Source organism: Mercenaria mercenaria, chromosome 2, assembly GCF_021730395.1.
Source record: "Mercenaria mercenaria strain notata chromosome 2, MADL_Memer_1, whole genome shotgun sequence".
NCBI lineage: Eukaryota > Metazoa > Mollusca > Bivalvia > Venerida > Veneridae > Mercenaria > Mercenaria mercenaria.
This window is the reverse complement of record NC_069362.1, coordinates 73,267,473-73,293,263: the sequence shown is the minus strand read 5'-3', so window position 1 is coordinate 73,293,263 and position 25,791 is coordinate 73,267,473. Positions and strand designations below refer to the sequence as shown.

Below are 25,791 nucleotides of genomic sequence, written 5' to 3'. Positions count from 1 at the left end.
CTGACCAGACTGCGCGGATGCGCAGGCTGGTCTGGATCCATGCTGGTCGCAAAGCCACTATGTTGGTTTTCTCATGGCACGGCTCATATTTTGTACTTGTCATTTTGCAGTATTTGTCTCTTCTGTATTCTACAAAATGGCTTATAGTTCTACTGATAGAAAGATATCATTTAAAAGTCGTCGAAATCTAGTACCTTCCTTTATCTTTATTTAAATTTTTCACTCTTATTTGATAAAATTTCAAAGCTGTTCTTAATTTTTGTAATCTTCGTAACTAATGTATGTCATTTGACAAGTCAGTCTGACCCTCTTGACACATTATAAAAGGGACCGCACTTATCACTGTGTGGTGCATTTCTTTGTTTCGTTCAGTGAAAAGCAGACATGGAATTGATTGCTCTTGTAACATTTCTTGGGCTAATTTATGGTAAATATCTCAAATTATCTACATTTCTTACAGTAAAATCATTGAACATAAAAATGTACCAATAAAAAGCATAAAATGCGATTGTAATCATAAATGGCTTCATTTTTATGAAACCTACTAGAAAAAAATATGCCAAATGCCTGATAGGCTTGATGTCAGCTAAACTAGATAGTTTCAAAAAAATATCCAAAACTTATCTAAACCATTCCACCCTTCATCAGATTTCTACACTGAAATAAAAACCAAGAAAAAAAAACATGTTGCTGATTCTTTTGTCAAAGATGTAAAGTAGGCTACTGGGTACATTTAATTAAGTTTGGATAAAATTTCATTTCTGCACTGTAAATATTTTGTTTTGAAGCGGAACATTTCTTTAAAAGACTAAACATAAGCTTTACTTTGATATGTAGTGCTATTTGAGCTATTTTCTTGAAACATATATAACATCAAGATTTTGTAACACTGACAGGTCATAACCACAACTTTGACTCATTGATTTTGCTGAAAAGAAAACTACTGATTTTAAAAATGGCGCAGCATGTTGCTTTTTTTCTGGTACTTTACTATTTACAATAACTAGGACTTTGATTATTGATTGTCTATCTAGAAGATGTAGTTATTCTTTAAATGCATATTACGGGTATAAACCACAATGGAACATCTGACAAATTTTTGAATCGCGCTAGCGATTCTTGGAAGATTTTCCAGAAGTGTCAATATGGTTTTTATTCGTGTAACCGTATAATCGCATAAAATAACAGTCAGTCCTTTTATTTATTTGTTCGCTTAATACAAACATGTCAGGTTTCTTTTCAAAAACAAATCTTAGAAATTTCGTTCTACATCCTCAACTACCGAACTTTACAATAAATAGATGGAAAAGCCTAAAAAATCATTGTAATTTTCCGTCCGATAAAAATACGGTTACTGACATTACTTTACAATATCTTTAAATCCCCATAAAAAGAGTGTTAGCTACTATTTTAATATTCTTTTCAAGATTTGGATTGCTAATTATGAAAGATCATTTTCGAACAATGCCATTTTGTTTATGTTGTTGTACACGACGTCAGATCACACTACAATCTCACGGAGTGTGTCGCCATTGAAATTATTTTACCAAGATTGCTTATAAAAACAAAAGCATCTAATTGAGCCGTGCCATGTGAAAACCAACATAGTGGCTTTGCGGCCAGCATTGATCCAGTCCAGCCTGCGCATCCGCGCAGTCTAGTCAGGATCTATGTTGTTCGCTTTTAAAGCCTATTGGAATTGTAGAAACTGTTAGCGAAAAGCATGGATCCTGACCAGACTGCGCAGATGCGCAGGCTGATCCGGATACATGCTGGTCACAAACACACTATGTTGGTTTTCTCATGGCACGGCTCATATATTATTTTCTTTATATACAAAACGTATAGTGAATGTAAAATTGTAAATGTTCAAGATTTTGCAGTCGATGTTAGTTTCTATTAAACGTGTTTTCTTCGAAACAAGGCAGCAGAGGGCAACTCGCTCCGCCTGATGATTCTTGCGGTCAGACTAGTTTCAGCCCAAATCCGTTTTTAGCTAGTTACATAGTTGGAGGACAAGAAGCTAGCTCTGGAGATTTCCCATGGCAGGTATGAGATAAGAATTTATGCCAGTGTTTTTGTTACATTCATCCACATTTATTTTTTTTCTCACGAGTTACTGATGAAACATAACATATTTTTCCAATACTATCTTATAATATATTTATATGTGGACAAATTTGAAATCATAGACGTAAGTTTGTATGATAGATAGTGTTCAGGTTTTACAAAGAAAATGTAGATTTAAAGCACCGGCTTCCAGATCTTACGCCACCAAACAAAAAATATTTAGATATCAGAAAATTATTGCTATATTTCTTAAGAAGGCATTGAAACGTCGTTACTGTCAGATTATGGAAACACATAAGAATTAATTGTTTCTGCTCATTTTGACCATTCAAAATTGAAAAACGTTTCTAACGGGATACCGGAAATAAACTGCCTTAATTATATAGCTTTAAATTTAACGATCATCAAGTGTAACATGACCAACAATTAATTCGAAAGAATTTTTTAACCAAAATATTGAGGTCAGTGCCTTTAACTGCTGTTCGTTTGTGTGAGCAGTCATTTCGTCTGTTAGAAATCTCTTGTGTCGTTACGTATGTAGGTAATGCATGTTGTCTGTCATCAGCTCATACAGCCCGCCAGGTTATAGTTTACTAGTTTCTTTGGAAAATTCGGAATAATTTTGGGACTCAAAAAGTGTCTACAATTATAGACCGATATCAATTCTACCATCACTGTCAAAACTGATAGAAAAACATGTACATGACCGCCTAATGAATCATTTGAACTATTTCAAACTTTTACATGAAACTCAAAGTGGATAAGAAAAGCACACTCGACTGAAACAGCTCTTTCTTTTATGATTAATAGATGGTTGAATGCAATAAATGAGGGATATCTTGTAGGAGCGGTAATGATAGATTTGGAAAAGCGTTTGACCTTGTAGACCACGATATTCTTTTAATGAAAATACTTTAGCTCTGATCTAAGGATCGCAAGGTCATGAGTTCGATCCCCGGACGAGGCATAATTTTATGTTCTCCATGACGTTGACATTTCCGCACCGACATTAATAGACAATATATATTTATTTTTACACGTTTAAGGCTAGAATAGCGTTACCATATGTTTAATTTTATACATTCAACAGATTGCCTCGCGATACATTGATAATTTTGTCACAAATCAGTCGATGTTTTAATTGAAAAACAAACACGCGTTATCCCTACTTTCTTAGTCATAGCGATCCGATATACTACAGTACTTTTTAAACATTTTTATAACATCTAAAGAACCAGCATAAACAATCAGTAGTTGCAAAATTATAGATGTCAAAAACACTTGAAGACCGGTTCCAGTTCTTATAAAAACTTAATGTTAATGTGCAATACAAAATTTTAGCTTATTCAAAGATATGAATTCATATAATGCAAAAAAAATCTATACCAGTTATAGTTAACTAATATCTATTTTCAAACTTTGATATCGCTTGTTTTTGTTCTTTTCTTTTCATTTTTTTCTTTTTTTTTAATTTTATTTACGCCCACATAATCATGAAATTATTACTACACGTGCGTTAACTACTGGAATAGTGTTTTCATCGGCGGCATATGCCGTTTTAGATAACGCTTGAGATAAGAGGATTCGCACATTTCACAAACAGACATACAGTTTGTATTAGATTTGATGAAATGTACTTTGTAGTTTTTTTTCAGACTCAGATTTACTAAATCTACATGACATAATTTATCTTACTTCTCAAATTCATAATTATTACCGAAAAAAAAATAAGTTGATATTAAAAAGTTGCAAAACAATGGCAAAAATCTGACATTTATAGCAAAAATGCACTTATTTGACCTTTGACCTTGTGATGTGACGTACTATGGTCCTTAGAAGGCGACAGCATCCCCGGTGGACGGACGTTTTGGCCAGGCAAATTTTCTGGATTGGAATGATCAATTCTACTATAACATATTAATATTTTACATGCTATGGAAATAAGATTTCATCTTGGCCAAAACATCCTGCCCCAAAAATTTGCCTGGCCAAAACATCCTTGGCTAAAAGACCCTAGGCCAAAACGTCCGCTGTCCAAAATGTCCTACATTCGCACCCTACCTCCCCTTTAAAGTTTTCCATTTTGTATAGAGTAAATATTGAACATTCTTGCTGAGCATTTATTTTAACAAAATGCCGTCAAAAGCAATTTCTAGACCTCTTTTACGGACATATAGGTTGTCGTTTCTAAACCTGAACGGTTTCCATGGAATATTGTTCATAATGCTTTTTTCATGGGAATATTTTTACATCACTCAATTTGTCCTACCAAACAATTTGGCCCCCTATGTTAACTTATCGAGGAGGTGCATGGCAAGCATTTCTGCTTCCCGCCCCATCCTCCCTACAACTTATCCCCTCCCCTCTAAATGCTAAAGTGCAAGTTGAATAATAGAGAGTTTGAGATTTCAACCTTCGCCTTCCCCTTCAACGTCTCTCATATATATTTGGGGTAAAACGTCACCGATATGCGTGTATTTTATTTATATCAGACGTTGCTAATAAAGTTTTCCATGTAATATCAAGTAAGCCTAAGACTTCGCTTTATTACTATGTGAAATAAAAAGCTTAGTTTCAGGATTTCTGCTTATTAAGTTATTCGATTATCCATATGTATAACTGGACTAAATTTGATGCGAAACACTATCAATAAGTATAAGAATAATGAAGTTTTGTTTGGCTAATGATTTTAACTAAATACATTGAATTGAACCTGGAAGTATGAAGTTATCAACTGATTTTGAGAAACTTTGAGATTTTGTTCAAGCTTTAACTTCTACGGCATATTTGTGTCCTCAGGCGGTATTTATTATACCGGATGGGCCTTTTTGTCGTTAGAAGTGAAGTTTTGAACGTCCGAAGATGTGATATCACGAAAGTCAAAACTTCAGTCTTTGTACATCTACTCTATCCACATACTCTGTATCAAAGACTGAAATCTGGATGGAGGCACATGGCATGACAGTTATTTTACTTGAAAAATGAATGATAACATGCGATTATCATTTGGTGGAACATTTTATTTTAACTTCCAAATAAAATCAATCCGTTTCTGTCGGTCACTTAATAAGACAATTGCGTTTTAAATATAAACATAAAATGGTACTATTAAGACGGAGAAGTTTCCTTTTAGCCGTATGGGATAACTCAATACTTTACATGCACGAACCCAGAGCCTGGCAGAGGGGCATTGTGGGTCAATCCCCCTTTGATTCTTACATTTTACAAAGAAAATCGGTCTTGAAACTCGGTGTGACTACCCCCCACCCCCACCCCCCATGAATGGGTGACCCCTCTTTAAAGTTGGTGTCCCTCTAATCAAAATTCCTTTATCTACTGCATATTCTTTACTTATGAAATAATAGTATATTCAAACAAATACGTGTATATGCCCACATGTTATTTTGTGCGACAATTTTCGTCTCCACCTAGCAGTTCTTGACTGTTTCGCTAGACACATGGTGCTTTGGCACGATTATATTGAGCTGTCTGAGAGTTTGGCATTATACAGAGTCAAACTGAGTGTCATGATGCCAAAACGTATGATATCACGAGAGTATCTTACATTTGTTTCAAATCGCTTGTTAAATGTATTCATAAATTGTGTATATTGGCTCATGTTATCAACATATCTTTTAAAAGGTTAGATACAGTCTACAAGTAAAACGCGTCTTTGAAAGAATTTCGATGTACAAAGTACCAATTCAAAGTAAAAAAAACTTTAAGAAAAACTATGAAATACTAGTCAACAGCCTTTTGCGTTTACTTTATTTCATATATTTAACTTAACTTCAAAGCATATCGAGAAATGCATTTGTCGTATTTGGTGTCTCATGTTTTTGTTTAAAAAATATTAACTGTAATATCTTTCAAGAACACCATCAACAATAGAATACGTTGATATGAATATCATTTTTATTTCCTCTCATGTATAATTTACAATCGTGCATTGTATACTGACATCATTTTATATAAAATGATTTTTTTTTGTAATCGCACTAATATCCATGCGATGATTAAGTTAACTGAAATGTTTTTATTTAATTTTCATTTTTAAAACCTCTTGTAAAAGTCCTGCACTTTCGGACAATTGATATCAAAGTGCACGAGAAAAACGACCATAAATACAGATAAACTGAATGGGCGGATTAAGAGAAGTAAGGTTCATTCTAAAGTTTGAAATCTCAAGGAATTTTAATCGAACTTCAACTTCATACGTTAACTTCGCAAGAGACGTTGAAGGGAAAGGCGAAGGTTGAAATCTCAAACTCTCTAATAATAACAGTTTGACGTCTCATTTAATTAACAACATGGCCACGAGCATACACACAAATACACACCAATCATCAAACTGCGATGTTAAGGTTATAAATAATGCTTTGAATGACACATACTTATTTAAAAAAAAATATCATTTGGATAAAGCGCTTAATCTATCACGTTAAGCGTATAGCACATAGTATTCTGAACTTAGCGGTATTATATTTAACCTTAAGCATGTGGTCTTCAGCATTTTACTTCAAGGCAAAAAGCATGGCGCGACGGCCCTCTATATATAAGTTGGATACCTGAGCAAGGTGGTTACTCTAATTGACGTTTGGCAGATGACAACGCATGTATGTTTGGTATTGTGCCCTGTGTCTGTATGTATGGAATGCAAGTTAAAAGTCAGTTTCTCAATGCGGCCTTCAGTTAAAAACATCCCTTGGTCAAAAGCATCCTATCAAAATCTTGCAAATAAAAACAGTCCCATTTCACCTTCACTTGCTTGTCAAGGTCAAATATATCTTATTTCGCAATGAATATTTTTCACACTACACGTAACTGTTGCATGAAATGGTAATTTGTATCGTGGCCAAAATAGTTTAAGGTCAGATGAGCGTCTTTAAGGCCATGATGAATATATTTTCTTTCAAAAATGAAAGGTTAATTTTTGTAAAACACTGCAACTTTAGCAAATTAAACAGATATTACTTCATATCATTTTCGTATGTATCCGGTCTCTCTGTTCTGTAACAAATGATATCAAATCTCATCTAATTTAGTAAGACAATGCCGATGGTCCCATTTCGGGTTTATTTGAAGTGTTTATTGCTATTATAACTATTGTTATTGTAGTTGTTATGGTTGTCAATATAAGTTTTAAATCAAACATGATATATTAATTTAATACAATTTCATTATTGTTGACTTTGGATGTTAAAGGTATCATCCATTAAAATTAAAAGTACCATGTCAGTGTTAATGATATGTTATCATTGTCCTGGTCTAATTTGATTACAATAGGTGGGATTGATAGAATATGATGCACAAGGAAGCGGCTACCTGATATGCGGAGGAAGTATGGTGAAGAAGGATGGTGTAATCAAGGTCATAACTGCCGCCCACTGCTTGAAGTATTATATTTACGAGACCATTTTTCTTTCTCTTCGAATCTATTATAATAAAACAAAGCTTTTAAATGGGTTAAATGTTAAATAAATCATTTCATATTAACCAAAAAAAAATGGCTTAAGCAAGGAATTTTCATATCTCTAATTGCTGATTGTCTTAATGTGGCATATAGGTGTAATGTGAATCTTATTTATTTATTTATTTATTTATATTGAGCATTGTTCGAGTCCCTGCATGCTGGGTACCTACATGTTCAACATATGAACGTGTGCCTACGTATACACTTCATAATTTTACTTTTTACGAGTCTGTAAAATGTCTTCTATTCTCAACAAGCTATAACTGTCCATATTGAGCTTACCTCTAAACCTTTTTGACATTGGACTGACGACAGGTTTTTCAATTTTGAGAATAGGTTCGAGTTTGGAGATACTAAGACGAAATTTCGATGGAGTATATTAAAGTTTCACGTGTATGAATAATACCTACATGTCACTAATGCTACCTACATGTCACAAATGCTCTTTCGTACTAGAGTACTTACTGTAGTAAACCATGTGAATATTTGTTTCACCCAAAAATATGGAATGATCGGCATTTAAGTGAGAAACAAGCATGTATTACCAACAGAGCATTTTCATGAAACACAAAATAATCACTACCGGACTTCAAAGAGGGCAGAGCCCAAAGGTGGTGATGAACAGGAATATTCCCTGCAGTTATATGACAGGTCTCGCATAACTATTTCATCCTGAATAGGTTTATACCATATAGGCCTACATATAGCTATGAAAATACATTGGGTTCTAGAGTTACGGTCCCTGAAAGGGCAAAAATTGGTTATTTTTGTCTTGTCTGCATGATACTGGTTTCACGTGTGATTTGATTTTAACCAAACTTGCACACAACTTGTATCACCATAAGCTCTTTGTTCCTTCCTTTAACCAGCCATATCCCACCATGGGTTCAGAGTTATGACCCCTGATAGGGCAAAAATTAGCTAGTTTGGTCTTGTCTGCACGATAGTGGTTTCATTTGCAATTTGATTTTAACCAAACATGCACACTACAAACTTTATTTACTTCACAAAAGCGGGTGTTAAGTGATGTAAGGCGGCCTTAAAAAGTCGCCCCAACTTCGTCTCAGTGTTGTTATATTTTCTTGTCATTCGGGATCATTGATTTCAACTCAGTTAGATTCGAAGATTTAATACTGCCTACGCCGGTGCTAGGATGGGGTGATCAGTGTTGCAATTTCCATTACGGCTCATGAACAAACACAGTGGAACGGAGTCTGCAATTTTCACTGTCCGACTTGTTCTCGGTGCTTCTGAGGGATCTAGTTTTCAGACTTTATTGTATAACCATTTGATCTCGGTTCCTTTTTTGAACCAGCCATATTTCACCATGGGTTCAGAGTTACTGTCCCTGTGCGTCCACGAACTTTGTCCAGAACATTTCGTCTTCATGCTATGAGGTATTTCGTTTAACTTGGCACAAATGTTCACAATCATGACATGGAGTGTCAGGCACAAGAACCAGGTACCTAGGTCTAAGGTCAAGGTCAAATGTCAAATTCAAGAATGACTGTCATGAGCATTTCTTCTTCATGCATGGAAGAATTTTGATGTGACTTTGCACAAATGTAACCACTATTAGATGGAGTGTAATGCACATGAACCAGGTTCCTAAGTCTAAGGTCAAGGTCACACTTAGAGGCCAAATGTCTGGTACAAAATTGACTTTTTTCCGGAGCATTTCGTCTTCATGCATGAAGGAATTTTGATGTAACTTGGCACAAATGTTCATCACCATGAGACGGGGTGACATGCGCAAGAACCAGGTTCCTAGGTCTATGGTCAAGGTCAGACTAAGAGGTCAAAGTTCAAATTAAAGAATGAATTTGTCCGGAACATTTCATTTTCATGCATGAAGATATTTTTGAGGTAACTTGGCACAAATGCTCACAACCATTAGGCGTCCTTGTTTTTAGAATTACTTCCCTTTTGTTACCATGAAGAGCATATATTGTAACTATTTTATTACTGGTCGTAGGGAAAATTTGAGACCACTTTTCAGTGGTACAACATGCATGTAACGTCCTATTTTAGGTGTATTTTGATCTATTTCTATCGGTTAGGAGTTTTATGTGGACATATTTTATATACAACTGTTTATGATTAACTTCCCTTTGTTGTTACTATAAATAACTTATATTATACTTTAAAAATGTTCTTGTCAGAAACAGTTAAACAATTTTACATAGATGTTTCTTGGATATTTTCCGATGATATAGGGGTTTGACTGGCTACCGTATTTGTTCAAATTATTGCCCAAGGATCAAATATGGCCATTTCCATGTATGTAACTTATATATATATATAAAATATGCTAATATAAAAGAAACTTTGAATATCCGAGTTTTCTGAATCCACAATAGCTAGAGCCTTGATATTTTCTCAGTACTTGTACCATTATATTATACGAACACACTATGACACAATAAGAAATAGGGTTTGTTTGAAAGCTGGAATGAATATATTAGGGTGTACTTAAAGTTTTGAAATTCGATATAGCCACCATACTAATGTCCGAAAATGATACAAATTGGATTCTTATTAGGTGACAAATAAGCTATCATAGCACAACAGATTTTCAAAAAGTGATTTCTTTAAAAAAGTTACTTGAAAATTTCAGTGGAAAAAAACCGGATCCAAGCATGTATGCAGTTGTCTTTGGTATGCACAAAACCACAGACACAAATGGTCGGAAGATCGTCGGGGCAGCCTCAATAACTGTAAATGCTAATTATAACACACGCACTATGTCAAACGACATTGCTATTATAGGTAAGTCGCAAATGTCTTTAAAATCGATTAGGCTTTAAACTGAGTAATTTCTTTCAAACGGTACGTTAGTTTAAGAGTATGTATTGTCGCCATCATTTAACTTTACGCGCGACTCATCCGACAGTCTTTTAAGGATCTGTTAGAAAAGTGCAAGATAAGAAAGTCCTAACTTCTAGCGTCTCCATTAATTTTGCGTGTTAGGTGTACACTTAAAAATCACAATGATAAAGTGACGTTTTTCCCACGCATCAACTTCATAAAAGTCATTCGAATAATACAGATATGATAGACGAAGAATGCAGATTAGGCCAATCCAGAATAAAATGTGTTTCACATTTTCATCTTCTAACTTATTCAGTCAATCTTTTATCGGTATAGTTTTAAAAACAACATTCTATTTCATGCATTTTTTTTAATTTATAGAGACACGATTCTTGGCTTCTTGCTCATAGGAGGGCTCATAGCACTTTGGGAACTTCGATAAATTTTCTCTACTCATAACTTTTGATAAAAGTTTGTAACATCAGGAAGCAATAATTTGGATATTGGAGCACACACAGACCATGCTCATATATTGACGTAAACATTTTGCCGCTAAACTTACATACGTTAATTTCGTATAGCTTTGATGCATATTGGATTAAGCTACGTCCACATGTGAATAAAGGTTTAGGTCATGTTTATCACAGCAGTTCATCTTGCTATATAAAATAAATGAACACAAATTTATAAATGCAAACATATTTACAGTAAAATTTCTAACAAATGACAAGGCCACTGTCCACTTATATATATTGTCATTTTCTAATGGAGTACATAATGGTAAATGAAGCTGAAAGAAACAATCAGGTTGAATTAAAAAAAAACTATTACCAGGTTGGGTGTCGAAATTAAAAAAAAATTATTTAAAGGTATAAATTTCTATCATGTCTCGATTCGTTTGTCAGTTAAGCAAAGACAAAAGTTCAAATGTGGTTTAAACTAGTACTCGTCTGGAGAATCATATTGTTTATTCATTGCGGGCAGCACTCTGACTGTACCTTTCATAAAAATATTATTAATTAAAGGAATGATGCGTAATGCGTCGTGCAGTCCGATGCATGGGAAGAAACTATAACTTTATTTACTCTGCTCACTGCACGAGTACTGCCTGTTAAATATAAATCAGATTATTATATGATGTGTAACATGAATTCAAATTGGCCCCTTATTAAATAATATAGGAAACGATATTGCATGAATTTTAGATATACTTGAATTTCCTACAGGCTGAAACCACTAATTTAGACTTTTCTTTATTTCATACAGAATCCTTTTACTTGATATCGATATTTCAACATTTTCTAGAACACCCTTTTCTCTTTTCTTTTAGTGTCACTTTTCAGGACCTAAAATTCTTACGCCGCCTTTTTTTATTTAACATGCGATTTTGACTGATGCTACAAACGCACACTAAAGCGTTTGAGAAAGGGCACGGGGATAGAAAACAGATTGGAACTCTTTTTTTACTTGACTACTTGTGATGTGCGCAGGCTTTTATTTGATTTGGTGATGATCAATCTAAACAGTAGCAAAATAACTAGTAACATTGGCTTATTTAATGAAGCTGAACAGTTTACACTTACCTATCGAACATCCGTGCATATTGCAAAATAATGTAATGTTAAAAATAACTGCTCTCCATAGCCACTGAGAATTCATACATTTATACGGAATATAGTTAAATAGTTGGGGACTTTTCAGCTGCGCAATATGTCAGATGTGATCTGTACATAAAAACATAGAACAATCTTCCGTGAATATTATTTTCCTAGTGTATACTACGTCAATCGCACAGCTGGTATACTAGGCTGATGTAAAGACAGTTCCGAGCAAAAATCACATAAGTCTTTCGATTCTTTTTTTTTTCTTACATTAAAAAATCATATAGTAAATATGATGGTATGCTATTTAAACATCCGAGTGTCTGTGATCTTATGTACATTATTTTGGTTTTTCACCAAATGACAGCTCGTTTGTATTGTAGAATTTCCAAGCGGTACTACTGTCAATGGAACTTTTGCTGCACCAATATGCTTACCAACGCAAGAACACTATCACAATGAAGATAGTCTTGTATCTGGTTGGGGTACAACAAGTTCAGGTGAGCAAAAACTTTCATTCTTTGTTCAACAGATTTAAATCAGTACTTCCATAAAGCATGTCAGTCGTTGTCAAGCTAATAAAGTGGTTCTTATAAAGATAATGTGTTTTATATAAAAAAATAGTTATCTATAAAAATAGAGAATATTAGGTTACTGTCTGATAAATTTAAATTTATTAGGCGAGTTGAAGAAAATATATTAGGCGAGGCTGTGCCGAGCCTTATATTTTTTCGTAGACAAGCATAATAAATTTAAATTTTTCAGACAGTAATCTAATATTCTATTTATCCTACCTGTTCAGAAAATAGGGAAAAAAGTCGTTGGAAAGAGCAACAGCATGCAGACTTGACGTCATATACGACGTTTGCAAGTGCAATTCTATTTATGGATAAAATTGAAAAATTGCAATAACTTTTTTGTTTCTGGATAAAAACTTTTGATATTACCACTTATTTTCTTAGTTAGAACATTTCCAATACAATGCTAACGGTTTCTATGAAAAATTCGGCTGAAGTGCTGTAAAAAGTGAAAAATAGCAATAACATTTCTGTTTCTGGATAAAAACCTATAATTTGACCACTCATTTTCTAAGTTCAAGCATTTCCAATACAATGGTGACGGTTTCAATGCAAAATTTTGATAAAATATGTGATTTCAAAAATTCCCGCAAAAGTGATATCTTGACACTGACTAGATAGGCTAAAGCAAAGTTTATTAGGCAGGCCGATTTTATGCTATGTATCTTGTATGAGGGTAGGATAAAAGCTTATATGTGCCTTTTGTTTGTTAGTTTTGGGTTTAACGCCGTTTTTCAACAGTATTTCAGTTATGTAACGGCGGACAGTTAACCTAACCAGTGTTCCTGGATTCTGTACCGGTTCAAACCTACTCTCGGCAAGTAACTGCCAGCTTCCCAACATGAATTATCAGAAGTAGAGGACGAATAATTTCAGACACAATGTCAAATCGTCACGGAGAACATACACTCCGCCCGGGGATCGAATTCGCGACCCCGCGATCCGTAGACAAAAGCTCTCCCTACTTATCTAAGCGGCTGAGCTTTTACATGTGCGTGTGAAATACACTAACTTGCATAGGTTTTGTTCGATCTAGCGTATGTAAGCTGAAAGGACAATATGCATGTTAAAAAGCTAAGGGAAATTTCTACGAGAATCCTACTTCTCCCCTAAATTTTACTGTAAAAGATATGAATGTTTAATATGTCTGAAAGCATGCTCCTCTGGTTTAGGAGGTTCGTCGTCATCAACTTTACAGTATGTATGGAAGCCACTCCTGAGCAGGGTTAAATGTGAGGCAACCAGAAATGGAGGTCATCTTGACGACACCATGTTGTGTGCGGGTGTGTATGGTAAAGACGCCTGTCAGGTAATGTAATATTGTCGTATATTGTAACATGAAATTAGGTGCTACCTCAAAGGCAGGGCTTGCTTACATATCCGTTAGAGGAAATTTATGTTTTTGTTGTGCTGATGGATCTAAAACCATGCAAATTAACAAACACACAGCGGGTACCCGTAAAGATTGAAGTCCACATTGACTTCGGAGGTGAGGGCTGACACATCGGAATCATACACTGGGTACTAGTGAAGGTGTATGTTGAATATCATAATCAAATTACTTCATAGCCGAAAACTGCTTAGAGATCTTCAGAGTATCCATGAAGAAAACGAAAAATAGCAAGTATCTAGTTAAAAACTGACAGTGGCATATATAGGGCCAAGACAATGTGTTCATATCTAAATATATTATTAAACTAATGTAGTTAGTTTAGTTAGTATGCACAACTCATTAATTCAAGAAGGGCCAAAATAGTCCATCTATCATCTTGTAGAATAGCTGTATCATACCAGTATTATCAGAATGATTTGCATGAAGATCCTGTGGGATGGAAATGTAGGTCACTAGGTCGTGGTGGGTCTTTAAGCTTTTATATTCAGTAATATCAGAGGCAGACTATATTATACTTCTCATGAACAGACTCAATCAAACCGAGTCTGCAATTAGTTTGCTTGGTTGCATTCTATGCTTCTAAAGGATCTTCACACAGATTTTATTAACTATCAAAACAGCAATCTTTAAGTGCTGTGTGACGGCTGTAAAATATCCCCGTACTTGGACCTAGTGTTGTTATATTTTCTGGTCCTTTGGGGTCAGCCCCATGTTGTTCTGAGACGATCTGTGTATGAAAAGAATTGGAACCACTGCCTTACCCTTGCATGATCGTAAGAGGCGATTAATAGGGTCTTAACACTTGTTTTGCAGTAACTCTGTGATTCCAGCAGGTATGCAAATTTTGATTCCATACCTCATGTTTTTATTTCGATGTAAATGAGATGTGGAACCAAAATGTGTAGTCCTGTTTGGCGCCATATAACCTATACTGTGTTGGTGCACCGTAAAACCCAAATAAATAAATAAATCCTTTGGGGTCATAGAGTCCACTCGGTGTTCATAATAGAGTTCCGCTTCAACCGGTGCTAGGGAGCGTGAGGGGTGTTGCACTTTCCACTTCCTCCCATGAACAGATTCAATAAAACCAATTCTGGTATTATTTTGCTTGGTTGCATTCTATGCTTCTAAATGATCTTACAGATTTTATTAGAAGTACTATAATCTTTCATCACAATTTACATAAAGCCAATAGCATACTTGGCACGTCATGGCTAACTGAATTTGTGTTTAACTGCTTGTTTATGTAGTTTCTGTTTCTGATTGATTCTCCTTTGTTTTTGGGTTTAACGCCGTTTTTTAACAGTATTTCAGTTATATAACGGTAGGCAGTAAACCTTGCCAATGTTTCTGGATTCTGTACCAGTACAAACCTGTTCTCCGCAAGTAACTTCCAACTTCACAACATGAATGAATCAGAGGCGGGCGATGAATATTTCAGACACAATGTCTTTGCTCAAGTTGTTTTTATTTTCGTTCTTTTTTTCTTAATAAGTCCTTTTGTTGAAAGATCTACTGCGTAAATGTTCAAGATTTTCTGCGTTCACATAAATAAAAAAAACACTTATACGTGAAAAAAAATCTACAAAACTAAAAATCACTGTTGCACTTAGTTAATCACACAGTAAATAAAATCTGTAAGATTTTCTTTTGGAAGCATAAGATGCAATCAAGCAAAACAATAGCAGAGTATTAAAGTAATTAATTAATCAATAAAAAGAATATTGAAGATATCAAATTATCACCCTTCTTCTTGATCATAAAAGTGTCGTAAAATCTATGTTTTTATCTTTATAACATATATTATTTATATATTTATATACATTTTTAACACCATATTTCTGCCCTTTTAATTAGTTTCTGTTAGTTTAAATGTTCTTAACAAGAATGTGTATGGCGCAACTATATCCTGCCCGTACAATGTAATCAGAACTGCCCTAAGCAGCTTATCGACATGTTACTTCTTAAATACCAACCACAACCTAGTGACTTACATTTTTCTCCCGCATGAACTTGGTGAAAAGCATTCTGATAATACTAGTATAATACAGCTATTCTTCAAGATGATTGGTGGACAATTTGGGAGCTGTCTGAATTCATGTATGTTCGCAACATTATCTTCAAAGTTCTTCGGTCAATCCTTTTCAGTATAAATTTTAAAAAATAGATAGATAATTGCCTTACCACTGTCGAAACCGAATGAAGTCTAACCTCAATGCTTAAATTACTATGTATACTAATACATCACTTAGTGATATATTAAGACATTCAGCACATTGTCTTGGGCTTATGTATTTCACTGTCAATTTGTAACTAGATACTTTTATTTCTCTCTTTTTATGTGCAAATCAAGTATAATTACCACATACAATGCTTAATATCATAATCAGCAAAGCCGAATTATGTCTTGGTATTAGAAATACGTACTTGTGTAATGTTACGCGTATAGAAAATATATCCTGTTCTACCAAATTGATTACTAATTCGTCTGCAATTTTTCATAAATATGGTGCGAGCCCGCGCGCAATCTTTATCTTTTTTTTTTAATTTTGACTTTTTAAGAGATGAGGGTTTTGGGTGGGTACTGTAGTACATTAGCAGAATTTTGTTGTTGTTTTTTTTTTCTTTTTTTTTTTTTTTTTATAGTTATTTCAACTTATTATATGACGCATTTCAAACTAATATGACCGTGGATAACAAAGAAAATACTTATTCAACTGTTATATGTAGGATGCCACAATCTGATTAAAATCATCTTCATTCAACGCTACGCATTCGGTCTCACGACAGGATATTTAGACTCACGTACACCAATCAGATCTTTGCTTTCAACATTTTGAAAGTGAAAGCAGAAGTTCAAAAAACAATCTGTATTTAACCTGGGATTCCAGTTTTCGATATGTGAATATCACTTACGGGCTTATAATGCTTATAGAAACACATGAGAATTAGTTGGGTATTTTTATATTTTCCATTCAAAATTGACAAGCATATCTAATTATCGATAAGTACGCGATCCCCTGTGGTGTATTGGTGAAGAAGGCAGGAAAATATTTATTGCCGCGGCGTCCCGGGTTCGATTACCGACAAGGGCCAATCTGACTAAAGTACATCTCCAGTTAACGCTACGCACATTGAATGTGAAGACGTGCTGTTGATAGCGGTTAGCTCAGTCGGTAGGGCAGTCGTCCTGTAAACGAGGGGTCCCGGGTTCGAGCCCCAGTCTGACTGCACATTTTCCTCACTTTTTGACAGTCGACGCTATTTTGATGGTTCAGCCAAATGCTTGTTGGAACAAGTCGTCTGACTGGTTCAAATAAGAATAGATTTGCGAAAAGAAAAATAGCAATATCGGAAATACAAAATATACAAAAGACGTGAATGGGTAATTCTCAGATCTTCATTTAGAAGATCAAGTACTTCTGTCAGATTGCGACCAGGGCGTGATTTTCTCTTGATTTCACTTTTTTAATAGACAGTTTAGAAACAAAATCTCATGTTCTTATGTTAATATATAATGGAACATTTATCCTAAGAGTCCAGTCCCTTTTAGCGAAACGCTTGTTGAAACAAGTCGTCTGGTTGGTTCAAATAAAATAGATTGGTGGAAATAAAGAGAGCAATACTGGAAATCCAATTATACAGAATATGAATTTGATGGTACCTTTAGGAATATTGAGAACTTTAGTCAGATTGAGGATGCCATAAAGAAAAGACTCCATGCAGTTTCAACATATGTACAGTCTTCGTTATTACTGTTTTTGAAATATGTTAACTATACTGCTTTACAACAAATATTTTGTAATCAAAAATAACACTTTTTCAAATGTGGCCTCTACAGTGTTAATCAGCTTTTCCTTTGATTTGACCTGGTAACCTAGTTTTTAATTCTACATGACCCAGATTCAACCTGGACATTGAGAACATCATTATTAACATTCTGACCAAAATTCATGAAGAATCAGTCATAAATGTGGCCTCTACAGCGTTAAAAAGCTTTTCCTTTGATTTGACCAGGTGACCTAGTTTTTGACCCCAGATAACCAAATATTGAACTCGTCCAAGATTTTATTGAGAGTAACATTCTGACCAAGTTTCATTAAGATTGGGCCGAAATTATGATCTCTAGAGTGTTAACAAGCTTTTTCTTTGATTTGACCTGGTGACCTAGTTTTTGACCCCAGATGACCCAATATCGATTTTGTCCAAGATTGTATTGAGAGTATTATTCTGACCAAGTTTCATTAAGATTGGACCAAAATTGTGACCTCTAGAGTGTTAACAAGCTTTTCCTTTGATTTGACCTGGTGACCTAGTTTTGACCCCAGATGACCCTATATCGAACTCGTTCAAGATTTTATTAAGAGTAACATTCTGACCAAGTTTCATTAAGATTGGGCCAAACTTCTGACCTCTAGAGTGTTAACAAGTTTTTCCTTTGATTTGACCCGGTGACCTAGTTTTTGACCCCAGATGGCCCTATATCGAATTCGTCCAAGATTTTATTAAGAGTAATATTCTGACCAAGTTTCATTAAGATTGGACCAAAATTGTGACCTCTAGAGTGTTAACAAAATTTTCCTTTGATTTGACCTGGTGACCTAGTTTTTGATCCCAGATGACCCTATATCAAACTTATCCAAGATTTTATTGAGAGTAACATTCTGACCAAGTTTCATTAAGATTGGGCCAAAATTCTCACCTCTAGAGTGTTAATAAGTTTTTCCTTTGATTTGACCTGGTGACCTAGTTTTTAATCCCGGATGACCCAATATCAAACTCGTCCAAGATTTTATTGAGAGTAACATTCTGATTTAGTTTCATAAAGATTGGACCAAAATTGTGACCTCTAGAGTGTTAACAAGCTTTTCCTTTGATTTGACCTGGTGACCTAGTTTTTGACCCCAGATGACCCAATATCAAACTCGTCCAACATTTTACTGAGAGTAATATTCTGACCAAGTTTCATTAAGATTGAACCACAATTGTGACCTCTAGAGTGTTAACAAGATTTTCCTATAATTTGACCTGGTGTCCTAGTTTTTGATCCCAGATGACCCAATATCGAACTCTTCCAAGATTTTATTGAGAGTAACATTCTGACCAAGTTTCATTAAGATTGGGTTAAGATTGTGACCTCTAGAGTGTTAACAAGCTTTTCCTTTGATTTGAACGGGTGACCTAGTTTTTGATCTAAGGTGACCCAATATCAAACTCCTTCAAGATTTTATTGAGGGTAACATTCTGACCAAGTTTCATTAAGATTGGACCAAAATTGTGACCTCTAGAGTGTTAACAAGCTTTTCCTTTGTTTTGACCTGGTGACCTAGTTTTTTAACCCCAGATGACCCAATATCGAACTCGTCCAAGATTTTATTGAGGGTAACATTCTGACCAAGTTTCTTTAAGATTGGGCCAAAATTGTGACCTCTAGGGTGTTAACAGTCAAATTGTTGACGACGGACGGACGACGGACGGACGGACGACGACAGACACAGGGTGATCACAAAAGCTCACCTTTGAGCACTTCGTGCACAGGTGAGCTAAAAGTCTGGATCCTCAGGTGAACGGGACAGCGATTCTAAATCAATTATCTAATCACTTGGCCATAAAGAAAAAAATGACCATGTCATTTTTTTCTTCAAAGATTGCATACATTTTATACGCTATTTTCAAGTGACAAGTTTATCAATCAAATTAATGTCTGTAAAATTATGATATCTCACTATTGTTTCTACAGAACAATGCAAGCAGATAAAGACGCTTGAATCAAGGTGCTTATTTTCCAGTTTATAAGTAAATTGTTTTAAATTATAAAATTCAGTTCCTTTTCCAGAGAACAGAAATAGCCCTGACCACAGAAGCGGTTTTAAGAGGTCAGGATCCGATATAATTAAAAGTAGTGTTGTATTTACATTTTGCTGACATTGATCTTTTTTTCTGTTCAAACGAGTGAGCAAAATTTATCTTGTTACTCGAAAACGAAATCTTTCAGGGCGTACCTACGAACTATCAATTAATCCTGCATTGCCTCATAAATACTAAAATATTCATTAATAGACTGTGGTATGTCTTAAGCTAACAATTGCTTATCACTTAAAATACTAAAGATAATAGAATTACAATCCAGCAACTATTAACAATAACAAAATTTATTTTGAAAAGCAACAATTAATATACCTTAAAACATTAACTAGCTGTAAAGTCCAGTTCTAATATCCAAGAATAGTCCAGTCCTGTCATGTTTAAATCTAATCAGTAATAATTATAAAATCCTCCTTACACCCAAACTCAATTAAGTACATCAAAATAATATAAATCCTCTCTATAAAGAGATCTGTATATGCACAATGTTAATGCATATCTATCAAATGTTCAGACTGGTAATATTTTGCTATTAAGACATACAGGAAAGTAATTTTCAGTACGGCCGTACGTAGGTTCTATCCTGTCGTCAGACAGCTTCCTTTGGAAGGTTCCAACACTTTCATGTATCATCAAGAATAAGAAGAAGACCCTTAAAAATTTTAGAATAGCCCAGACTTAAACACAGTGAAAAGATCCTGTTTACAGAGCCTTTTAGAAAACTATAGTCTAAGTATTGACATACATGATGTCTCAAAACTAGGACTGATTTTTTCTCAGTAAACAATGAGCAATTAGAAAAAGAAATAATAAAACAATGAAGCATGAATTAGAATGACATGTTTATAACACGTCCTCAGCTGAAAAATAAGAAAGTTTTATGCAAAAAAAATGAATTAATGAATATTTATTCGACACTACCACACAATATAAATGAAACACACAATGTATGAAAAAGAAACTGAATGTTTCGATACTATAACACATATACTAAATGACAAGTTGTATGAAGAGCAGAGCCCTTGGTTCACACTCTTGATAAAGCATCTAGCATAACATTATCTTTTCCCTTGATAAGATGAATATACGGCACTTTGAGTAAAAGACTCCATCTCAGCTCTCTCTGATTTTTAAAAGAAAGAGAGAGAAGTATCCAATTCTACAAAACACGTGCATACAACTGTTGAAACATTTTATCAAAATTAAAGCCAAAGGCTTGGTAGAGAAAGATGGTTGATATACTATTTCAAAAAAAAAAAATAAACTCACACGATAAGCATTTCATTATATGCTGACTGGCCTTTTTATTGCGTTTACTCGATACAATATCTAGCCTGCATTGATTTATTTTACCATAGGATATAGTTCCACATTAACCTTATTAAACTATGATTTCACATTTACCTTATTAAACTATGAGTTCACATTAACCTTATTAAACTATGATTTCACATTTATTTTTAAAACTATCATTTCAAATTTACCTTATTAAACTATGATTTTACCTTATTAAACTATGATTTCACATTTACCTTATTAAACTATGATTTCACATTAACCTTATTAAACTATGATTTGACATTAACCTTATTAAACTATGATTTCACATTAACCTTATTAAACTATGATTTCACATTTACCTTACTAAACTATGATTTCACATTTACCTTATTAAACTATGATTTCACATTAACCTTACAAAACTATGATTACTAAACTATGATTTCACATTTACCTTATTAAACTATGATTTCACATTAACCTTATTAAACTATGATTTCACATTTACCTTACTAAACTATGATTTCACATTTACCTTACTAAACTATGATTTCACATTTACCTTATTAAACTATGATTTTCACATTTACCTTACTAAACTATGATTTTACATTTACCTTAATAAACTATGATTTCACATTTACCTTAATAAACTATGATTTCACATTAACCTTATTAAACTATGTTTTCACATATACCTTATTAAACTATGATTTCACATTAACCTTACTAAACTATGATTTCACATTTACCTTATTAAACTATGATTTCAGGGAGACTCTGGAGGTCCTCTTGTTGCCTACAGGAATAATAAGTGGGAACTAGTAGGTAAGTTGCCGTAAAATCATTTTAGAAATTCATTTTGCAATTCTTTTTCATGTTCCAAGATTTCGTTTTTTCTGAAGATTATTTGGAAGAAAGGAAATCAACAAAACAATCTGATTGCTGCATCAACCTCGGTTTAAGTGAGTCTATTCATAAGTGGTAAAATAAACTCATGCCAGCTAGTACCAGTTTAAGTTTATTTTAGAAGTCTAACACAAGCGATTCGCTTTACGTTAACAAGGTATTTGATCCACAAATACGTATCATTGCGATGCCTGGTCACCTCATCATTTTTGTTATCAGCTGAAAGACTTGTGTCTGCTGAACAAGAATAAGTATTCTTGCCTACCAAGCGGGGAAAGTAAACATTTGTCCGAGATAGAAATTCCTTTTATTCCCTAGGGAAAAACTTTGTCTAAAATAGCGTGCACTAAACTTTATAAATAATGTCAGGAAATACCCAAATATATTTGTCTCCACGACCTATCTTGAACGTGATAGGCAAGAAAAATGATCCAACATGTCTGCCTGTGTAAGACTGCTGTTTTCCCAACACTCGGGACAGCATGGATAAAAAACCTCGCTAACGCTCGGTTTTCCATTCCACACTGTCCTTCGGGTAGGGAAGACCCCGTCTTACACAGGCAGGCATGTAAGATCCTTATAAGTAAGAACGTAAGAAAGACCATAAATAATATGCCCGAATCACTACAGTCGTTTCTGACTGCGGAATGATAACTTTTACATTGTTATAAATGGATTTCTGTCGAAGTATCATTGAAGACTTTAAAGTAAAACAATAAATGTTCTGTAACATGTTTTTTTATTGTGATTTATATTTTCTTTTTCAGTACACAATACGCTTTCAAATTATACCAAAATTTATGAGCTTACCAGGCATCAATATTTGATATATTTGATAGTAATGCTCTCCGTGACTATTTGATAAACGACATTGTGTCTGAAATCATTAGTCCTCCACCTCTGATTCATGTGGGGAAGTTGGCAGTTACTTGCGAAGAACAGGTTTTTACTGGTACAGAATCCAGGAACACTGGTTAGGTTAACTGCCCGCCGTTACATGACTGAAATACTGTTGAAAAACGGCGTTAAACCCAAAACAAACAAACAAACTGTTATATAGAACTTAATTATTTGTGGATATACAATGCAGCATTCCATTTATCTATTCTTTGTTTAAAAGCTGTCATTAAACATATAAAAAGCTTACGAAGTAACACATATTCATATTTAGGCATACCAGGTCTAACCCGATAATTTTGTTGAATATAAATGATGACAAAGTCTTCAGCTGCTTCATATTTCACAAAGAGATATCAAAGTGATGCTCGTTCTCGATCCCTAAGAGCATCGATGGTTAGAAAGGGTACTTTAAAACATAATGAAATTGTAACCCACCTACGCTAAATAAGTGTTATAAAGCTAGAAAATACTGGCTATCAGTTGGCAGGGGCGGAGGACGGTGGGGAGGGATGTCATGACCCCAAGAGTGTGTCCTTGACTACCCCTTTAGTACATGACCTATTTTCTCTTTCTATGCGTCTTTGGCAACGATACTTATTACAAATATAGAGTGCCGTTTCACTATTTATTCATTTTTTAGTGATATCATAAAATCATTTTCTGATATCTTAATTCATTTCATAATATCATTAAAAGTATTTTTGATATCTTGAATACGTTGTATTTAATGAAAGCACTAAGTAAAATATATTTTTCTTGTGTCTGATTCGTGACTCTCAGCGATTTTGAAAAAGAAAAAAACAACACTTTTCTTCAATTCGTTTCAGTTAAGCTCTTTCAAGACTAGTACATGTCACATTACATGTCACACTATTATGCTTCTAAGTCCTGTTGTTCGTTTTTAATTTTATCAACTGCTTTGGGGTCAAATACACGACTTTGTTTCAGTTGCGACTCCTTTTCGTTCAACTGATGCCATCTTTTGAGCAAGACATCCAATTTCTGTCGTTTATTCTATCATGTGTCAAGTTGACTCAGATTTCTGTCCGCTGAGGAGTTTGAAGGATGAATGGCCCGTGAAGGTGTACTTGTCATATCCTTACTTGTGTTTTATCCTAAAGGTGTAATAGGGGTACAAATGATAATAAAATAATGCTGTGTTGTGCAATATACGTTTAATTTCGCTGAGCAAGCTAAGCTGATGCATTACAGTTTATATTTACTGCTTATGTGAAACCTGGACTTGCCTGATTGTCGGACATACCGTTGATCACTGAGTAAAGACCTTTTGTCCTATTTTTCCCGTAAAAATGTTGTGCCATTGCTTTACGTTTTGCCTCGGTTTCTTTTGTATAGGACGGAGCTGGCTTTGTCGGCTTACGTTTCCCATTAACACGTTAAGAGAACAAAACTCTCTTTCTTCGTTTCTTCGTTTTCTTCGGATTCAAATTAATGTACCATCATTGTCACACATGCGCCGTGTATAATATCTTTTTATTCTTTTTATGACCTAAATCAATTTTGAAAAAACAAAATGTCATTATATAATTTTTTTATAGATATGAAGTCACTAAATATTTATAAATGTATGCCCAACTACCAAAGCATACCGCTCAATCCAGGGGTCGTGGGTTCGAGCACCACTTAGGTTACGACCATGACCTCCCATATGTCACCAGTACTGGTATTTCCAGGAAGCGGACTCGAGAGTGTTTACAATAAGCTTGAAGCTTTCATTACAATCGAGCTAAAACAAATTAGTATAAACTAAACTAAATTTTAGCTTAACATTGATGTGTATTTCTGTGACTTTTTAAAATTAAAGTTAGATCATTTTATTACTGCATAACTCGATTTTATTGAATTTTTTTTTGTTCGACAATATCCTGCTCTAAATGTGCTAGGAATTAATTAAATATACTGTAGATATTATGAAAGGTGTTGCCAATATATTTCGATTATTTTATTTGATAGCTTAAAGATCCACAATTTTTATTTTCAGGTGTGGTGAGCTGGGGCTTTGGCTGTGGTGATGAAAATGCACCAGGCGTGTATGCAAACGTGTATTACCTGTTGTCCTGGATAAATAGTAATTTGTGATGTGTCTGACATGTCCGAAACGTATTAATCCGAATGACAGACGGAAAATATAATTATTTTTTAAAAAGAGTTATTTTTTGTTTGGTTATTTGCTTAAATATTTAGACACTGTAATAAAACACAGACACCCCTTTTGTCCATACGAAACCCATAATATCTGGCCATCTGTAACATTTTCGGTGTAAACAATTACTAAAATTTGGTTCTAATCTATATAGTACTGCTCAGTAACTTGAGCGTTATGTCCTACAATCATTAAAAAAATGATGTCTGAGATCTAAGTTGCTATTCTTGGACAGACAGTTAAGAAGTCGGTCCATGAGTGGCCAAACCTCGTACCCTATCCATACATATGGCAGAGAAACCCATCATTGATACTACATTGTATACAGTTACCCATTTCATGAAAAAACTTAACTTACTTAGTTAAGCCTTTAATTTTAAAATCGTACTATTGCTTAAGGTATTGTTACTTAATGTTGATTTTTTTTTCTACAACAATTTTATTATTTATTGGTAACTTATAATATATTTAGTAGTATAGTGCAGTAAAATTGTGCAAAAATACTTCAGAAAATGTGAAAAGCGTAAAACTTCGTACATAACTGTTCAAAAAATGTGAGCATGAGACCCATTGCAAAAACATCAAATATGGCCGAAAAATCCAAGATAACCGCCATACATGTACATATTTTTAAGAAATACTTTAAATCATCTATAATACTGATATACACACTTAAGTCATCACTATAATTAGTTAAAATCATCTGTTCGAATAAATTCAAATATATTGTATTTTCAAAATGTACT

The 25,791-nt window shown here is 34.2% G+C and overlaps 1 protein-coding gene across 1 annotated transcript; it reads left to right on the top strand.

Annotated features, from left to right (window-relative positions):
* Nucleotides 1-268: 268 nt before the first annotated feature.
* On the top strand, nucleotides 269-25,050 carry LOC123564316 (trypsin alpha-3-like). The gene is made up of 8 exons (XM_045357812.2): nucleotides 269-427; nucleotides 1,925-2,049; nucleotides 7,357-7,466; nucleotides 10,161-10,312; nucleotides 12,339-12,455; nucleotides 13,706-13,842; nucleotides 21,846-21,900; nucleotides 24,884-25,050. The coding sequence occupies exons 1-8, from the start codon at nucleotides 385-387 to the stop codon at nucleotides 24,979-24,981; spliced, it is 837 nt and encodes a 278-aa protein (XP_045213747.2). The 5' UTR covers nucleotides 269-384; the 3' UTR covers nucleotides 24,982-25,050.
* The last annotated feature ends 741 nt before the right edge of the window (nucleotides 25,051-25,791 follow it).